The sequence below is a fragment of the Triticum urartu genome, chromosome 2A, assembly GCF_056163025.1.
Source record: "Triticum urartu cultivar PI428250 chromosome 2A, HENAU_Tu73, whole genome shotgun sequence".
NCBI classification, from domain to species: domain Eukaryota; kingdom Viridiplantae; phylum Streptophyta; class Magnoliopsida; order Poales; family Poaceae; genus Triticum; species Triticum urartu.
In genome coordinates this window covers 257263708-257283937 of record NC_141874.1, presented here as the reverse complement: position 1 = coordinate 257283937, position 20230 = coordinate 257263708, and the positions used below count along the sequence as shown (strand labels likewise).

The window sequence follows — 20230 nt, the reverse complement described above, 5'->3', positions numbered from 1 at the left end:
TGAAACAATTGCTTGGCTTGTCATCGGGGTTGTGCATGATGTGAATATTTTGTGTGGTGAAGATGGAGCATAGCGAGACTATATGATTTTGTAGGGATAACTTTCTTTGGCCATGTTATTGTTTCATACCATGCTATGACCATGGCTCACGCTCATGTATTGCGTGAAAGTTGAAAAGGTTTGAGAACGTCAAAAGTATGAAACAATTTCTTGGCTTGTCATCGGGGTTGTGCATGATGTGAATATTTTGTGTGGTGAAGATGGAGCATAGCGAGACTATATGATTTTGTAGGGATAACTTTCTTTGGCCATGTTATTTTGAAAAGACATGATTGCTTTATGGGCTTGAAGTATTATTGTTTTTATGTCAAATGATAGACTATTGCCTTGAATCACTCGTGTCTTAATATTCATGCCATGATTAGACATATGATCAAGATAATGCTAGGTAGCATTCCACATCAAAAATTATCTTTTTATCATTTACCTACTCGAGGACGAGCAGGAATTAAGCTTGGGGATGCTGATACGTCTCCATCGTATCTATAATTTTTGGTCGTTCAATGCCAATATTATTCAACTTTCACATATTTTTTGGCAACTTTTTATATTATTTTTGGGACTAACATATTGATCCAGTGCCTAGTGCCAGTTCATGTCTGTTGCATGTTTTTGGTTTCACAGAATATCCATATCAAACGGAGTCCAAACGGGATAAAAACGGACGGAGCTTATTTTTGGAAAATATGGAAAATTAGGAAGGAAAATCAACGCGAACCAGTGCCCGAGGTGGTCACGAGGCAGGGAGCGCCCCCCCTAGGGTGCGCCCCCTACCCTCGTGAGCCCACCGTAAGGCGGTTGACGCTCTTCTTTTGCCACAAGAAACCTAATATTCGAAAAAAAAATCACGGCGAAGGTTTCATGCCAATCGGAGTTGCGGATCTCCATATATATACGAAACGGTGAAACAGAGCCAGAAGAGAACGCAGAACCAGAGAGAGAGAGATAGATCCAATCTCGGAGGGGCTCTCGCCCCTCCCAGGCCATGGGAGCCAAGGACCAGAGGGGAAACCCTTCTCCCATCTAGGGTGGAGGTCAAGGAAGAAGAAGAAGAAGGGGGGCCCTCTCCCCCTCGCTTCCGGTGGCACCGGAGTGCCACCGGGGGCCATCATCATCACCGCGATCTACACCAACACCTCCGCCATCTTCACCAACATCTCCATCACCTTCCCCCCTCTATCTATAGTGGTCCACTCTCCCGCAACCCGTTGTACCCTCTACTTGAACATGGTGCTTTATGCTTCATATTATTATCCAATGATGTGTTGCCATCCTATGATGTCTGAGTAGATTTTCGTTGTCCTATCGGTGGTTGATGAATTTCTATGATTGATTTAATTTGCTTGTGGTTATGTTCCTGTCCTTTGGTTCCCATCATATGATTGCGCGCGTGGATCACACCCTAGGGTTTAGTTGTATGTTCATAGGACTATGTATTGGAGGGCAAGAGTGACAGAAGCTTCAACCTAGCATAGAAATTGATGCATACGGGATTGAAGGGGGACCAATATATCTTAATGCTATGGTTGGGTTTTACCTTAATGAACATTAGTAGTTGCGGATGCTTGCTAATAGTTCCAATCATAAGTGCATAGAATTCCAAGTAAGGGATGACATGCTAGCAGTGGCCTCTCCCACATAATACTTGCTATCGGTCTAGTAAAGTAGTCAATTGCTTAAGGGACAATTTCGCAACTCCCCCACCACTTTTCCACACTCGCTATATTTACTTTAGTTGCTTCTTTACCTTAACAGCCCCTAGTTTTATTTTCGTGCTCTTTACTTTCTTGCAAACCTATCCAACAACACCTACAAAGTACTTCTAGTTTCATACTTGTTCTAGGTAAAGCGAACGTCAAGCGTGCGTAGAGTTGTATCGGTGGTCGATAGAACTTGAGGGAATATTTGTTCTACATTTAGCTCCTCGTTGGGTTCGACACTCTTACTTATCGAAAACTGTTGCGATCCCCTATACTTGTGGGTTATCAGTCTCCAAGCTGCAGCGGTGGCACCTACCAGCAGTTGAAGCAGAGGAAGTACATCGCCATACACGAGTAAGTACCTCATCTGCGTAACTTTCTGAGTGATGTATCCCCTCCTGACCACAACTCCTTTAGGGTCCCTTCGGCTAGGGCAGCGAAATCTCCTGAGAAGCGACCTCCACCAACTCTAGGCTCTCTACTGGCCTTGAACATCCCCTGCCGGATTGTTGTGCGTGGCACGAGGCCTGTTGAGGAGGTGTACGCGCCAACCAGGTGCCTTGACCCTGCGCTCTTGTCGTCCCTCCTTCGTGATCCTGCCTGGGGTGCTGAAGGCATGCCGAGGGCCCCTCCATTGGTCATCGCCCGCAGCTAGGTGACCTCAGCCTTGACCTCGTCCTCAAGCTACGAGGCCCCGCCCCACAGGGCCTGCGCCGAGGCCCAAAAAGCAGCGTGGAAGGCACCGGCCTCCTGCCTCCTGCCAGGAGCAGAAGAGCCACCTCGAGCTTCCTCAACGATTCCTGGTGCAAAGGACGGACCCGGCCGTGCGTTTGAGCTTGCGTGCGGGCACGGCGCTGTCTTCAACGATCTCTTCTGGGGGGCGATGGGTGCGCTGAGCCGGCTTGGGGAAGAGCTTGTTGACGTTGATGCCCGCCTTGAGACTGAGGTCCTTCGGTTGGCGGACGAATGTCATCAATTGATGGTGGCCATCAACCTCGGGCGTATTCAACGCGAGCGCGCCAATGTGAAAGCCGAGACATCCCTTGCGACCTCGCGCGAGACCAACGCCCGAGCCTTGTAAGAGGCCAGGGAAGCTGATCGCCGCCGCGAGATCACCGAGGAGCACGCACGGGAGCTCCAGGCCTTGAACGCTACCTTGGAGCAGCAGGTCGAGGCGCGCAGGGTTGTCTTGGCGTCGATGAGGGGGTGCCTTCCAAAGAGAAGGAGATCTTGAAGCGCGAGGAGGCGCTGCTGCTAGAGGCCTCGGAGCGAGATACGTCTCCAACGTATCTATAATTTTTGATTGTTCCATGGTATTATATTATCTGATTTGGATGTTTAATGGGCTTTAATATGCCCTTTTATATTATTTTTGGGACTAACCTATTAACCGGAGGCCCAGTGCCAGTTTCTGGTTTTTTGCCTGTTTCAGTGTTCTGCAGAAAACAAATATCAAACGGAATCCAAGCGGAAAGAATCCTTCGCGAGGACCTTTCTTAGAACAAACGCAAACCAGGAGACTTGGTGTGGAAGTCTAGAACTCCGCGAGGATTCCACGAGATAGAAGGGCGCGCCCCCACCCTCGTGGGCCCGACGGAGCTCCACCGACGTACTTCTTCGCCTATATATACTTCTATACCCTAAAAACATCAGGGGGAGCCACGAAACCACTTTTCCACTGCCGCAACCTTCTGTACCCGTGAGATCCCATCTGGGACCTTTTCCGGTGATCTGTCGGAGGGGGATTCGATCACGGAGGGCTTCTACATCAACACCATAGCCTCTCTGATGATGTGTGAGTAGTTTACCACAGACCTTCGGGTCCATAGTTATTAGCTATATGGCTTCTTCTCTCTCTTTGGTTCTCAATACAAAGTTCTCCTTGATGTTCTTGGAGATCTATTCGATGTAATACTTTTTGTGGTGTGTTTGTCGAGATCCGATGAATTGTGGATTTATGATCAAGTTATCTATGAATAATATTTGGTTCTTCTCTAAATTCTTATGTGTATCTTTGCAAGTCTCTTCGAATTATCAGTTTAGTTTGGCCTACTAGATTGATCATTTGCAATGGGAGAAGTGCTTAGCTTTGGGTTCAATCTTGCGATGTGGTTTCCCAGTGACAATAGGGGCAGCAAGGCACGTATTGTATTGTTGCCATCGAGGATAAAAAGATGGGGTTTATATCATATTGCTTGAGTTTATCCCTCTACATCATGTCATCTTGCCTAAAGCATTACTCTGTTCTTATGAACTTAATACTCTAGATGCATGCTGGATAGTGGTCGATGTGTGGAGTAATAGTAGTATATGCAGAATTATTTCGGTCTACTTAACACGGACGTGATGCCTATGTTCAGAATCATTGCCTAGATATTATCATAATTATGCGATCTTCTATCAATTGCTCGGCAGTAATTTGTTCACCCACCGTAATACATGCTATCATGAGAGAAGCCACTAGTGAAACCTATGGCCCCCGGGTCTCTTTCTTATTATATTGCATCTCTTTTTATTTACATCGCATCTCGTTTACTATTTTGCAATCTTTACTTTCCAATCTATACAACAAAAATACCAAAAATATTATCTTACTATCTTTATCACATCTCACTTTCGCAAGTGACCGTGAAGGGATTGACAACCCCTTTATGGCGTTGGTTGCGAGGTTCTTGATTGTTTGTACAGGTACTAGCTGGCTTGCATGTTATCTCCTACTGGATTGATACCTTGGTTCTCAAAAACTGAGGGAAATACTTACGCTACTTTGCTGCATCACCCTTTCCTCTTCAAGGGAAAACCAACACATGCTCAAGAGGTAGCAGAGCACAGCCTCGAGCTTGAACGGGTGGATACGAGGGAGCGCCAAGTGACCCTGGCTGAAGAAGCCGTCAACGCGCACGAAGCCGGGATCCGGGAGGAGGTTGACCGTAGGGTTCCGAAGGCTCGCGCGGATCTTTCCAATGGGTACGACCTGAAGTTGCTGCTCCTGAAGGCCCAAGCTGAGGGCAGGACCACCGCCCTTAGGTCAAGGCTAGACGAGGCGGAGCAGTGTGAGAGGACTGCCGTGGTGGCCCTAACCTCTGCCCAGGCCGACCTGGCCTCTGCTCGTGATGAACTACTCTTGCTCCAGCAGCAGGTTGATGACGCCGCGTCCCTCGCGCAGCAGAACAAAGAGGAGGCATGTCGTCGGCAGACGTTGCAGTGTGAACATGCTCCCATGCTCGAGGCCCTCAGGGTGAGGGCCAACCGGGCACTGGGCGTCATCTGCGAAGAGCGCGCCCCTCATCCCCACGAGGAAGACTATGCCAGCCATCTCCGCTCTTTTACCGAAGTCATGGCGCGCCTGAAGGACCAGTCCACGAGGGCTCGTGAGCTTGTTGAGGAAAGGAGCCGAGGCCTCCTCGGGCATGCGTTCTCCTACGTCTTCAGTCATCTCCGGAACCTCGACCCCAACTTCGACTTTGTCGCCGCTATCGCCCCAGTGCCCTGGGCTATCCGAGAAAACCTGGCGTGTTGGGTGGACGATAATGTGGACGCTCTGGTCAGGGCGTTCGCCACCGAGGATGACGCAGTGGTGGTCGTGGCGGACGAAGACGGCGTGGTTGATGACGGTGAAGACGACGCCAGCGGCAGAGCCAGCAACGCGTACAAGAGCGACCAGGACGACGCTGCAAGCGACATCTCCAATTGAGCCCGCGTTCTTTCGCTTCACCTGCGTGCCATGACTTGGGCATGACCCCACAAGGCGTAAGAGCATTTTGGAGGGGGCCCCTCGTGTATGTAAATTAATGTTCTACTAGTACAAATGCCCGTGCGTTGCACCGGGCGATAAAAAGGCACAAGTGCCATTGTGCATCATTTTTATATTCAATTTTAATAAATGTCTATAATAAGGTCAAACATGCAAAATTCCTTATTTTTAATTGCTTTCACAAAAATTGGAAGTCTTTTTAAGAATATTTATAACATATTTGTGAAAATAATATTTCTCTAAAAAGGAACATTTTTTATGAAAAAAGTACATTTTTAATACATGTCTTTTATGAAAAGAATGTTTTTTGTGTTTTACATTTCTAAATGTACTTTGTTAATGTTTTTTTGTTTAACGTTTCTAAATGGACTTTGTTTTAGTAAAAATGGAACATTTTTTGGAATTTTCTAATTTTTTAAATGCGAACATACTTGTGTGAAACAAAAATAGTATGAACATTTTGAAGCTATTTTTACTGTGTTAATTTTTTTCATATATTTTTAGAGCATTTTTGACGGGTTTTTAGAGCATTTTTGTTATGGACTTTTGCAGGTGGTTGTTTGGTTGGGAAGACTTTATTCTTTTCTTTTTAGCTATTTGGGCTTGGTCCAAACAAATCACTTGACGTTTACTTTTATTGAAAATAACGACCAATTGTTTCGCCAAGCAGTATACTCCTTTAGTCCCAAAATTCTTGTCTTAGATTTGTCTAGGTATGGAGTATATGACCACAAATGTGAATGAAAACATTTAAAGGCGACAATAATACTTTTTGCCGAATAATACACCACCGCAATCATGGGAGTCTAGTTAACGATTTACATTGAAACTTTAGCCATTACTAAATATATGCACACGGCACCAATAAGACAATTTTTGGACAACAATGAGATCGAGCCATCCATGTATAGAATTAAACTGCAGCAGACTGTTTGATTAGGGTCGTGCAGTGATCTGCAGCATAAAATATCGTCCACAGAGTAGTTTCGGAGTAAATAAACTGTAACTTTCTGAATTCTATTGACCCGTATGTTTGTCATGGTGGTTCTTCTCATAGAGTCCATATAGCTCAACATTAGCAGTTATAGCACCTCATCATATATAGGGTCTTCAACAGAATCAAACACATGGTCAGAGTGTTCCTGAGATTGATGGTTTCTAAACACAATATCTGCTACTCCCTCCGTTCCAAAATAGATGACTCAACTTTGTACTAACTTTAGTACAAAGTTAATACAAAGTTGGGTTATCTATTTTGAAACGGAAGGAGTATAATATAAGTTAGCCATGAACAAGGTTTGCTTTCTGTGAAGGAATATAACAGTAATAAGAGCACCACGCCAGCAACTGAAGGGTTTAATTTCAGTCAACAAATATAGCATTACATCAATAGCCAAACATGATGATATTTGTGGAAATAAAATAGTAAGAACACTGCAATTGCTAGTAAAAGCAATATTATCCAACATGATAATTTGAACCAGCAGATAGGACCACCATCAACCACATCATACTGTTAAATCTAAATTTTATGAAAGCTAGAAACTGAAAGTCATTTACAGCCAACAATTTGTAATTGACCCTACTGGTCTACATCCAAAGAATTATGACATGCCATTTCTTTTTCTACATAATTCCTGTGTAGCATCAGGGATGCCAGCCAACAGGGAAGCTTCTTTTTTTAGAAATAGCACACATGCCCTGCTTCGAGAAAATGGAGGTGTGATGCCTTGGCACTGTCTCCCCGATCTGCCGGGGAGCCTCCTGCATGTGGACGCCTCGCCCTCCTTCGGCTCAGCCCGTCGTCCTCCTCCTGTCGCTCGCCAGCGAGATCACCACGACGCCGCTCGCTCTAGTAAATTACTCGTGCGTTGCTACGGAACAAAGTCTACATAAACAAATAATTAAAGGGTCATCTTATTAGAGGGCGAGAAGCAATGGAGTAAAATAAGGTACACATCTTCAAGATTATGAATCATACAACAATGAAATCAGATATGGTTTTTGGTAAGTCAGAAATAAACCTATGGACCTCCAATTAAAGTAGCTTCCAGTTCATGTGTTACATAGTTTTATCTAAATGAAGAATCTGTAAGTAATTAGACAATTTTACTACAACAGAAATTAGTGAAACATATCAAGTAGGTTTCTCAAACAGAAATGCTTATTATTTTTATTCCAGATCGCCGTCAGTAAGTTGCTAAAGTTTTAGATCATAACAGTTATTCTTTTCAGAAAAAATGAATAGATACGGAGCTAATAAGTTATGGGGTATTTAAATAGAAATAGCAAGCATAATGCCAGTAATATAGAACCAAGCAATAGGCTATCAGAGAACTTCCTTTGTGTAACAAGTGTGTCGTCCAATTAACAAAGTTTCCCGCAGATGCTTAGAGCTACTTTTCTTAATGTCGACACATGGCAGTTCAATTAGTAGCAATAAGAGGTGTCCAGTGCATTAACAAACACTCTGAGATTGCTACTTTTGTTCCATTTGATATGTGTTTATATTGTGTTTGCTTGGACAATAAGATATGGCAAATTGGATTAGGATTACATGGAAATGCAGTAAGACAACTACAAGAACCTGCTTACAGTTAGTTCAACATTTTTATCTCCTCATCATGTGGCCATAACGAAATTCAGCACAGGAGTGCCACATCTTGTATCTCCTCGTATGGATATAACAAACTTCAACACAGTATTGTCACATTTTCCATCTACAGCGCAGAGCACCAATGACTCGCAGCTTTAACAAGCGCACTCTTCCTCCCAATGACAGAGCAGAAGCTCCCCTGAACTTCCCCCAAACAGTGGAATTCTTTGCAGCACCACTACCACGCAATGTCTCCCACAAAAATGCAGGATAAAAAATTTCAGCGAAATTAGAAACCACTTACGATGATCCTGCCCTCGATCTGCTTGTCTTTCTGCTCGAAGAGCCAGATCTGGATGCACGCCTTCTGCTCCGGCAGAGGAAACGAGGTCAGCGAAACCGCAAGCATGAGGAAACGGGGGAAGGAGAAGAAAGGAATGTGTGGGTAGGGAGGGAGAGGCTTACGCTCTGGAGGAAGCGGAAGATGGGGTTGACGGGCTGGGTCATGATCCGCTGCACCTTGGTGGACGCCATGATGGGCTAGGCTGCTGTCTGCGCTCCCCCTCGCCGACAAGCTTGGACCTGCAGGGTCCCCGGCAGCGTACATGGATGGAGATACCGAGAGGCAGGGCTCGGCGAGCAGGGGCGGGGCATATAGCGCGACGGCGGCGGACAGAGCCTCCACATCCGTGTCGTCGTAGGCCTCGGCCGGATCAGACGGGCTGATTCTGACGCTGTCGCGCCTCCCGCGCGTCCTCCTCCTCCTCACGGCCGTTGCCCGTAGCGACGAGGAGAGTGTTGAGCAGCTAGTCGCGGTGGGCGGCGCGCACTCGAGCCGGCCGGCGCGGGCCCGGAGCGCGGCGGCCTGGGCCTCTTCGTCGGCGAACCGCGTGTGGACTCGAACGGCGCGGAGAGGAGGGCGCGGCGGAGAGGAGAAAGGCCGGGTGCGGTGATGATGGCGGCACGGCTCGGCGGAGGATGCGGGATGGCGGCGGATCCAGACGGGGGTGGGAGACGCGGTCGCTCGAGGTGCGGGGAGGACGGCGCGGCGGACGAAAAACACAAGGGCTTTAATGTAAAACTACCGTGACGGTGAATCCAGAGATTCAATCCGTGCTTTATTATTATTACTAGGTAATTGCTCGTGCGTTACATGAGAATAATAGTCATGTATGCACGATGATATATTTAGGTCATACTCCCAAAAATGAATCAACCAAGAGCTCTTTACCCGCTATTGTTACAATATAAAAAATATGCAATACATGTATTAGTTGAAATAGACATTTGTATATAGTTAAATGCACATGCATTGCTATGGAGGAAAAATATATCATCACCAAAATGCAACCACGGTAATTATTGAACTCCTTGCGCATATCTGAGTCAAAAGATTGAACCACGGTAAATTATCTAATTCAAGGCGAAGTAGATACATAATTTTGTTCACCGCATAATTGCATGACAAGAATAGTCATGGTCAAACTGTACAAAACATTGCAATGCTGCTTCTGCAGGGGTGCCCACTATGATATTTTCTCTAACAAAAGAAAAATTGAATAGCGACTTTTCAGTAAAGTCTATGTAGGAGCAACATGTACTTTCCAAGGTCACCGCCGAACACAGTATATTCCCTTGGCTTCCTTTCATCTTCACGTACACAGCTCATCAATTTCATGTTTTTCTCTGCACAGCTTACACAAAGAATTAGTTTAGCAATATTCTGACTTCGATCAATAGCACCACTTTTTCCTCTTTGCTGAAAATTTGAGAACGATAAAAGAACATTGAGAATAAGTTATTTTTAATTACCAAAAAAAGAGATGTGGTTTGTGACTTGATCTGTGACTAAGAGGCATTCAAAAGCATTTTTGCATGCTCAAGGCGGGCATTGAAATGTTCAGCAAACCTATGAAAAGAACAAGAACTTGCTAAATAATAATAGTACTGATAAAATATGCTTCTAATTAACAGATACGAGCATACCATGATTACTGACATAAGTGCAGCACATCTCTCTCCTCGCAATCACTACAAACAGACGGCGCAAATTAGAATTGGGCTATGGGTACTGTACAAGATAAATGTTTTATGGAGCAAGTGCAAAAGATGACCAATACTACAATGACAAGGTACGACATGTTCAGCTTTTCGACCAAGATAACAGACAGCCACAGTTCATGGCAAGAACAATTCTCGCGAGGAAGGAACAGAGCCAAAGCCCTTCAATGGCCTTGGATCCGAGTTAACCCTAAATCCCTGCGTACTATAAATGCTCTTGTTCTTTTGTCTGTATACTGTAAATGCTTACTCTTGTTCTTTTGTCTGCGTACTGTAAATGCAAAACGGTGCCCTGAGAACTTATGGTAGAAAATAAACACAGAAACCACGAACATAGTTTATCACATGTGAACTTGCTCTTTCGCGGCAAAGATAGTATGTTACCTACGCGTATGCGCACAGGTATGTGATGCTCACCCTTCGACCAGTCACAAATCAGCCGTCCGTGCTGTCGCCGACAGCCGAGCTCTGCTTCCACACAGACGCGGACGCCCGAGCTCTCCACTAAGAAGTATTGTGATTAGAAAAAGGAGCAGCATGTTCATGTTATTTCCAATATAACAAGAATTAGCATGATCAATGACAGATTGAATTAGCTAAACAGACAGCCCCTGTCTTTCCGAATCAACAAAGGTTGCACGACGGGGAACGAAGTGCTCATGGAACCAGCCGAAATTCGCACCATCGGACAAAGAATCTCACCTTGGACTATGGAAAATAACCTCTACCAACGGCGGCTGGGATGAGGCCGGGCGGATTCGTCCCGACGAGATTCCGCGGCAACTGCGGCTGGATCGTAGGAGGTCGTCCTCGCGTTGGTGTTGGATCACGTGAGGCGAGGGTAGGGGGAGGGAGGAGAAGGTGGGCATCTCCATCTCGGCGTATGTAGAATAGCTCTTCTGGCGGCGGCTGGGACGAGGCCTATCGGAGTCACCCAGCGAGGTTTCAGGCGACCGTGGCTGGATCGCATGGCGGTATGGGAGGAGGTGAGCGATGTCTAGGTGGTGGCGGCGGGCGAGGGTAGCGCTAGCCGCTAGCGCATTCTCAGGTCGCAAGGGGTGGGGGAAAGATTGGGCCAGGACGGGAGAGTAAAGTGGGCTGATATGCGCTTGTTGTTTCGGATTTTTTTAGCGAGAAAATTTAGGAAACCAGCGCTCGCGTCGGGAGGGGATCGACGAAAGGTGGGATGACGTAAAAGGGGAAATGGAAACTTACGGTTCTTTTAGGTAGTAGAGACTAGCAAAAATGCCCGTGCGTTGCAACGGGAGAAAAAATATACTAAAAGAAAACAACAGGCAAGGCACGAAAATCAGGCTTGAAGGCATATATATTCTTATGTCAAACGTCTACCAAATCCTCATGCATATCAGACAACATTATTGACTTACTTTTTTTACCGTTAAATCATATTTTCATGGTCCCAGCTCACGAAAAACACAGTTTACTTGGTCAGCGGCAAAATCTCATTGAAATCAATATTTTTACTAGCCCTTGATCGGTAATATGGTCAATTGCAGGAAGCAATGTCTCTGTGGCTAACAGATCATCTGCCCCTTTCTCTTGTTCTGATGCAGATGGTGGGACATAGCTATCTAGAAAGGGTATTCGCAAAAAAAACCTATCCAAAAAGGGTGGAGGGGAGGGGCAGAAGGAAGCTGCGAAGAAATATTTCCGATGTTTGAGGATGTCAAAAAAAAATCTGATGTTTGAGAGTTAATAGCAAATGATTGGCAAGGCAGTTAGATGAATAGACTTTGAGTACAATACAGTAGCAGAACTTGAGAAACATTGTTACTCCCATTCTTGGGACTAAGGAGTGGTCAGTACATCTCATGTGCCCCCAACTTCCTTTTCTGTGACGGCTGCCATTATGTACCGAGCTAAGTAACAGGAAATAAGTTCTTCTATCTAAAGCAGGAATGTTTTGATCACATTAGTTAGCAAACCATCCTGTTGGGTAGCAGGATTTCTGACATCAGTAGGTTTTGGAGAATATCATTGCCATTTAATCAAGGCTAGAATCTGAAGCTTAACTGACATAACATAGCAGAAATGAACTTGACTAAGTAAATAGATCAACAACTCGTTTGCTGGTAAGTACCCAAATTTTGATATTGACAAAATCTAAACCCCAAGACCAGTGGTACTGATAGCAGAGTAAAACATCTTTAGGGAGAAAGGTAAATTGGCTATGTGAAATTCCTTGGCGGAGGTGATGTTTCCCGTTCCCCTGCACCAGCATCACCAGATCCACGCATCCCCGAACAGAATGCCGCTGCCGGCCGGCCCGCCTTCTGGCCTCCCCTCCTGAACAACATAAAGTCAAATAAAGAAACTCGATGAGTGAAATTTCTTTCTCATACATGAGTATCAAAGGTGTCATGAATGAAGTTGTTGAGAATGATAATGATGTACTACTCAACCGTAACTGCTTCAGCAAAAGGAAAATAACATAATCTCTTGGTGTACAGAATGGAATATAGATGCACTACTACCCAAAAAGTGTGTATGAGGAAGGGAGATGCGTTGTCAGCTCTGATTGCCATGGTTCAATCACTCCAACACACACAAAATGGTGTGGATGTCATCTCCAGCAGCAAGGTTTTTTCTAATTCTCCCTTCTGACCATTTCACTCCATCTATAATGACTCAGGGGAGAAAACTCACCAGGAGCTGGTGGCGTCAAAAATTAAGGAGAAGCCACACGTCCGAGACCTCATCAGACTGCAACATCAACCATCTAACCATCAGTCAATCACAGTGTAGCAAAGGCAGAAACACACCACATTAGCGCGCACACTGATTCCAAATTTGATTTGATTCACATAAAACGATAGTGCTACAGCGCCGTCCTGCACGGTATACACTCTGAAGTACAATTGAGTGTAGTTCTTTTTTTAACAAGACTAACCCCTTTTCCTATCGTCTGCATTGTTCAAGTAAAAGTATATACATTTGGATTTCAATGTTGCAATTATTATCTATTTTTGCGAGCAGGTACTTATTTTTTACAAGCAATGTGCTGATTTCATAAGAGGGAAAAGCAAAAATATAGAGTTGACAAGTTTCTATGAAAAACCATGCCGAAAACCAACAAAAAATAGTGTAAATAACCATTCAATCCAACCCAAATAGAGCACCACTACCTAACGTCACCGACATCGAATCCCGTTAATCAAAAATGTTTTTGCCCAGACCCATGCATGATCGCTCTACTGAATTTGGGATAGGTCTAGCCTAGCCAACAGCCTCCAACGTCGTTTCCGCTCCAACCGTCCATGGCCCAATGAGAAGAAGTACTCTTTGACAATGTCTTCATAAAGCATTACCGGCAACTATCCCCGTCGAGGAACAAAGCTAGAAAGCACTTGACAAAAGATAAAATTAACTAACGGATATCTAGAGCAAGGGGCGAACAACTTGTTGTGCATTAGATCATCCAGTGTGTTTGTTATTAAAAACAATATCTAGGAAAAAGGGAGATGTACTTATTTGGCGTCATTGACAACAGTATGTAATCATAGGCGAGGAGGTGTCTAAACACACACCGGTAGTTGTGCCTGGGGTAGGTCAAACGTGAAGGAAAGCTTCCGATCTAAACTTGCACAAACAAAATCTGGAAAATTTGCACAAAGGGCCGCCAGATAAAGAAAATAATTAACCACACTCTCATGGGTACATGTATGCTTGTAGCTGTGATGCTATTGCACGAGCAAAATTCACTATTGTACTTTAAAAGTATTATCGTGTACATCAGACTACATACCTCAACATGATGTATAAATATCCTGATTTGATTGCCTATTGAACTGTAGGAAGCAGCTGGTTGTGCCCTCACCACCATCGTCAGACTCTGTGGGGCATGTATTAGATCACTGATAGTACTAAAATTGTACAATTTGTTACATACAAGTAGCAGTTTCAATTTCTGTCATACAAGTAAGAAAATTAGTTCCAATAACTATAGTAAAAATATATTCAACATCTAAAGCAGTGGGTATTAAATACTGCATGCACGGTCCAGTAGACACAAACTCCCTAGTAGCTTCATATATATTCACATAAAATCCCAATCACACATATGCAGATCTTCAATTGTAATCAGCATTTACGATCCCGGGGTAAGTGGGGAAGCATCCCTGTCACATACTTCCTCAGGAGTCATTAGACTAAATCAGTAAATATTTTTGATAGAAATGCATACATACCTTTTAAGAAACTCTGAACAAAGAAAAAAGAATTGCTTCCTGTCATGCGTGGGATGGTTAAAAGTAGAAGCTTAATTAAACCATTGGAGTCATAGGCTCCTAGTCACGCCGAGGCTGCCATCTAGCGAACAATGCAGTCGGCACCTTCTCTGCGGATGGACGAAGGTTATGCATGAAGTTTGATGTGGGAGGACGGAAGTCCAGCAACTCTAGGCGTGTGGAGATCGGCATCTAGCCTGCCTAGCGGATCCATACGTGTGTCCGTGAAAGGCAACGGGACAACACTTAATAGCAAGCTTTGTACGTTGCAACTTTCAAGCTAACATCCTTATCAAAATCCATCAACCTGCTTGCTCCAGTTGTGCGTGGACCGATTGATCCAGGCCGGGAACATATCGCCAATGGGGTTGACCGTGCCGGTCTCCCAGCGAGAGAGCTGCATCTCCTATTCGTCGGGGCGGTAGACTGGGAGATCGCCCATGAGCTCCCGCTAGCACCAGCAAGACCGTAGCATGCAGATCCTGATTCACCTGCAAGCTTCACAATGAAAATCAATTCAAAACAGGCAGTTTGACTGCTGAAAATATATTCGCAAAAGAAAAGCGCACTAATGTAACGCCAAAATCAAATCCGCTTCAACTCCCAAGACCAAAATTCAGAAGGCACTGGAATTAACAGTTCCAGAAATCCGTAAAAGGCTGCATCACTCTACCATGCCACGGCTCATGAACACAAAGTTGTTTGGATTGGAGGTGGGCTTGCCAAGCTGAAATGCAGTCTGGTAGATGAGAGCAATGCATCTCAGAGAAACAAGTACAAGAGCATCATGTATGCAAGAGTGGTCTCCTTACATTGGGCAAAGAGAATGCATGTGTCATCAAAACTCAAGCAATGGCTAATGATTCCACCAAAAAACATATTTAGTTTGCTACAAACTGTAGGTGTGTGTAGATATCATGCCAGTGGTTGCTGGGCCGATCGTTGTCCAGCTTTGCTCTTGTTCCTAGTTGTTGTGTCAGGCAACGTACGGCATGGCCTTCTCTGCATATTCCTCAAGCTCCTACTCCCTGAATAACCAACAATTAGCATTGTTTTATGTACTGATTAAAGAAAATTGTTGTTTCTGAAGATTTATCTACAACTTTAAGCTACTTAATAATGACACTGGTCTACACAATATCTAGATTTAGAGAGCAATGTTGAACCTTGTTACAAAATTCAGATTGGTTTCAGACTGAACCAACCCTAAAAATAGTTGTTTCTGAAGATTTACCTTCAACTTTAAGGTAAGTAAGGGCATTGACCTGCAAAATGTATATATATATATATATATAGATCCAGACAGCAAAGCCTCATATACAAAATTCTGCTGGGGCCTATCATGGCGCACCGCTGCCAGTTTCATCCCTTGCACACGGCTTCCTACCTCGCTGCACCGTGCTGTTAACAACGGCGTCATTGCCTCCTGCTCTCTCTTTTGCAAAGCACCACCAATGAATAGATAACAACGCAGATTGACCTCTCAAAATGAAGAAGGATGGTAAATTCTATCAATCAATGGATGGATCTGATTTTCATTGCCAAATCAAATAGACTTTGGCTATAAATTCTGAAAAAAATCACACAAAATTGTCCGTTAAATACAGCTAAAAAATCCCTTCATTCTGAGATCCTCTCCTTTTACGCTAGAAAATTTTCTCTTCTATTTTCTGTCAAATCTGTCGCTCCTTATCCATGGACAACAAAACAACAGCGAGATGCAGGCGAGGGCGACGGCGTCTTCATGGAAGCAGGGAGGTGCGGCTAGGGGGAGGAGGTGCACGGGGTAGGGAGAGTGGCGGCTGGGCAACCCCCATCGTGCAGCGGGAAGGAGAGGAATCCGAAAATCAAACCTGGAGCCATCGCCGGACCAGCAGCAGGAAGCCGCGCCGTCCCTACTCTGCCTTCTCTTCTCTCCATCTCACCTCCTCTCTCCCTCCTCTCTTCTTCCCAGGAGACCGAGCAGCCATGGCCATGGAGCGTTGCCGCTGCCGGCCTCCGCGCCGCCGCATTGGATCCCGACCTGGGCCACCTCGCCTCGACGTCCGCCACTTCCCCACTGTTCCCCGAGCCCTGCCACCGTCGTCCTGCATCTCGATCGGATCGAGAGCGCCGCCGCTTAATCTGAAGCATGCACGGGGGGGGGGGTTGACAAAAAAATATCGAACCGTTTTTGTTCACTTACGGAAGACTACGGGTTAAATTAGCCAAAATATAGGACTTTTAGTACCACCTCGGATATGTTTTAAATTTAAACTGAAAGCGTAAAATCACAGGAAGAAGCGTATTGTGACGGTGAACCCACGGAGTCAACCCGTGCTTTATTATTAGGGAAAGATAGGGAGAGATTTTTTTAGGCCGGACTTGAGACGCGCTTCTGCAAGCTCACGAGCCCCTCAGCAGGCTTGCTACTGTAACTTACCTCAATCCAAGCAGGCCTCGAGCTAGCTTTGTGGTTGTCGGTGTGCTTTTCTCCTGAGGGGAGCCCTCCGAGGGCTCACGAGGTTTTAGATTTCTCGAGGAGCTTGCTGGTCCGCCCGAGAGGGCCTCGCGAGGAGCAAATGCCAGACTATGGCAGGGTGTGCGCGCGGTGGCCCTGTGGCAATTGCACTCTTGGTCCTGGGGGGCTTGCCGCCGCCCGGGCTCGCATGAGCATGGTCGACACGCGCATACCATGCCCAGCCCCCATCTCGTGAGGCGCTTGCAAGGGGTGGCATAGCAGGCGCGGGCCTCGAAATAAAGCACGCAACCAAAACGCAAGAAATCCATACGAACAAAGAAGATTCCCCCCACACTTGACAACGAAAGCGGGACTCCAACTACTACCATGGCCTGGTTCTCCTGCAGCTCATGTTTATCGTAAGCTTGCTCTTGAGATATTTGTCGTACCCCACCGCCGTCTTCGCTGAAGGGGTCGGTGAAGCCTCCGGGCGGCTCATGGAAGGCCCACGCATCGGGTGTTCTATCCACCCATCCTGGTTCGGGGAACGGGTAGGGGCCTTCCCCCGGCAAGTACTCCAGGTTCACCATGCGGGGCACGTAGGAGTCTATGGTCGCCCCACCGGAATCGTCACCCAAGTGCCCCGCGCCCTGAGCCGCAGTCGTGGTATTTGACCCAGGTGGCTGCTGGGTGGCATCCCAGCGCATCCTCGTGGTGGACAGCTAGCGCTTGTCCCTCCTGGTGGTGGCGCTGTCGAGGCAGGATGGCCTGCTGCTACCTCTTGAGCATGTGTTGGTTTTCCCTTGAAGAGCAAAGGGTGATGCAGCAAAGTAGCGTAAGTATTTCCCTCAGTTTTTAAGAACCAAGGTATCAATCCAGTAGGAGGTAACATGCAAGTCCCTAGTACCTGCACAAACAAACAAGAACCTCGCAACCAACGCGATAAAGGGGTTGTCGATCCCTTCACAGTTACTTACGAAAGTGAGATCTGATAGAGATAATAAGATAAATATTTTTGGTATTTTTATTATATAGATTGGAAAATAAAGATTGCAAAATAAAAAATGATAGAAATTGCAAGTTGATAGGAAAATAATATGATGGAAGATAGACCCGCGGGCCATAGGTTTCACTAGTGGCTTCTCTCAAGATAGCAAATTCTACGGTGGGTGAACAAATTACTATCGAGCAATTGACAAAAAGCGCGTAGTTATGAGAATATATAGGCATGATCATGTATATAGGCATCACGTCCGAGACAAGTAGACCGAAATGATTCTGCATCTACTACTATTACTCCACACATCGACCGCTATCCAGCATGCATCTAGAGTATTAAGTTCATAAGAATAGAGTAACACTTTAGGCAAGATGACATGATGTAGAGGGATAAACTCAAGCAATATGGTATAAACCCCATCTTTTCATCCTCGATGGCAACAATACAATACGTGCCTGCCCCTGCTCTCACTAGGAAAGGACACCGCAAGATTGAACCCAAAGCTAAGCACTTCTCCCATTGCAAGAAAGATCAATCTAGTAGGCCAAACTAAACTGATAATTCGAAGAGACTTGCAAAGATATCAAATCATGCACATAAGAATTCAGAGAAGAACCAAATATTATTCGTAGATAAACTTGATCATAAATCCACAATTCATCGAATCTCGACAAACACACCACAAAAAGTATTACATCGAATAGATCTCCAAGAACATCAAGGAGAACTTTGTATTGAGAACCAAAGAGAGAGAACAATCTAGCTAATAACTATGGACCCGAAGGTCTGTGGTAAACTACTCACACATCATCGGAGAGGCTATGGTGTTGATCTACGAGCCCTCCGTGATCGATTCCCCCTCCGGTGGAGCGCCGGAAAAGGCCCTAAGATGGGATCTCACGGATACAGAAGGTTGCGGTGGTGGAAATAGGGTTTTGTGGTGCTCTCGGATGTTTTCGGGGTATATGAGTATATATATAGGAGAAAGAAGTAGGTCGGCGGAGCCACGAGGGGCCCACGAGGGTGGGCGGCACGCCTACCCCCTGGGCGCGCCCTCCTACCTTGTGGCCTCCTTGTTGCTTACTTGACATCCACTCCAAGTCTCCTGTATTTTGTTTGTTCGAAAAATAACTCTCCCGAAGGTTTCATTCCATTTGGATTCCGTTTGATATTCCTTTTCTGCGAAACACGGAAATAGGCAAAAAACAACAATTTGCACTGGGCCTATGGTTAGTAGGTTAGTCCCGAAAATAATATAAAAGTGCACAACAAAGCCCATTAAACATCCAAAACAGATAATATAATAGCATGGAACAATAAAAAAATATAGATACGTTGGAGACGTATCAAGCATCCCCAAACTTAATTCCTGCTCGTCCTCGAGTAGGTAAATGATAAAAACATAATTTTTTATGTGGAATGCTACCTAGCATAATTCTCAATGTAATTTTCTTTATTGTGGTATGAATGTTCAGATCCGAAAGATTCAAGACAAAAGTTTAATATTGACATAAAAATAATAATACTTCAAGCATACTAACAAAGCAATCATGTCTTCTCAAAATAACATGGCCAAAGAAAGTTATCCCTACAAAATCATATAGTCTGGCTATGCTCTATCTTCATCACACAAAGTATTTAATCATGCACAACCCGGGTGACAATCCAAGCAATTATTTCATACTTTTGATGTTCTCAAACTTTTCCAATCTTCACGCAATATATGAGCGTGAGCCATGGACATAGCACTATATGTGGAATAGAGTGGTGGTTGTGGAGAATACAAAAAAGGAGAAGATAGTCTCACATCAACTAGGCGTATCAACGGGCTATGGAGATGCCCATCAATAGATATCAATGTGAGTGAGTAGGGATTGCCGTGCAACGGATGCACTAGAGCTATAAGTGTATGAAAGCTCAACAAAAGAAACTAAGTGGGTGTGCATCCAAGTCGCTTGCTCACGAAGACCTAGGGAATTTTGAGGAAGCCCATCATCGGAATATACAAGCCAAGTTCTATAATGTAAAATTCCCACTAGCATATGAAAGTGACAACATAGGAGACTCTCTATCATGAAGATCATGGTGCTACTTTGAAGCACAAGTGCGGTAAAAGGATAGTAGCATTGTCCCGTCTCTCTTTTTCTCTCATTTCTCTTTTTTTAGATTTTTATATGGGCCTTTTCTCTTTTTTTATGGCATCTTTTTTTCTATTTTTTTATTTTTCCTCCGGAGTCTCATCCCGACTTGTAGGGGAATCATAGTCTCCATCATCCTTTACTCACATGGGACAATGCTCTAATAATGAAGATCATCACACTTTTATTTACTTACAACTCAAGAATTACAACTCGATACTTAGAACAAAATAT

General features: G+C 45.0%; 1 protein-coding gene and 1 long non-coding RNA gene across 2 annotated transcripts; both read right to left on the bottom strand.

Annotated features, from left to right (window-relative positions):
* Positions 1–6920: 6920 nt before the first annotated feature.
* Positions 6921–9489, bottom strand: LOC125537170 (uncharacterized). Its single transcript, XM_048700481.2, has 4 exons — positions 9451–9489; positions 8576–9191; positions 8415–8477; positions 6921–7402 (listed from the first exon to the last, which is right to left on the bottom strand). The coding sequence occupies exons 1-4, from the start codon at positions 9487–9489 to the stop codon at positions 7389–7391; spliced, it is 732 nt and encodes a 243-aa protein (XP_048556438.2). The 3' UTR covers positions 6921–7388.
* Positions 9490–9514: 25 nt separating this feature from the next.
* LOC125537171 (uncharacterized) lies at positions 9515–11228 on the bottom strand. The gene is made up of 3 exons (XR_015615067.1): positions 10874–11228; positions 10097–10675; positions 9515–9796 (listed from the first exon to the last, which is right to left on the bottom strand). It is a non-coding gene; the product is annotated as an uncharacterized LOC125537171 (long non-coding RNA).
* Positions 11229–20230: the final 9002 nt, after the last annotated feature.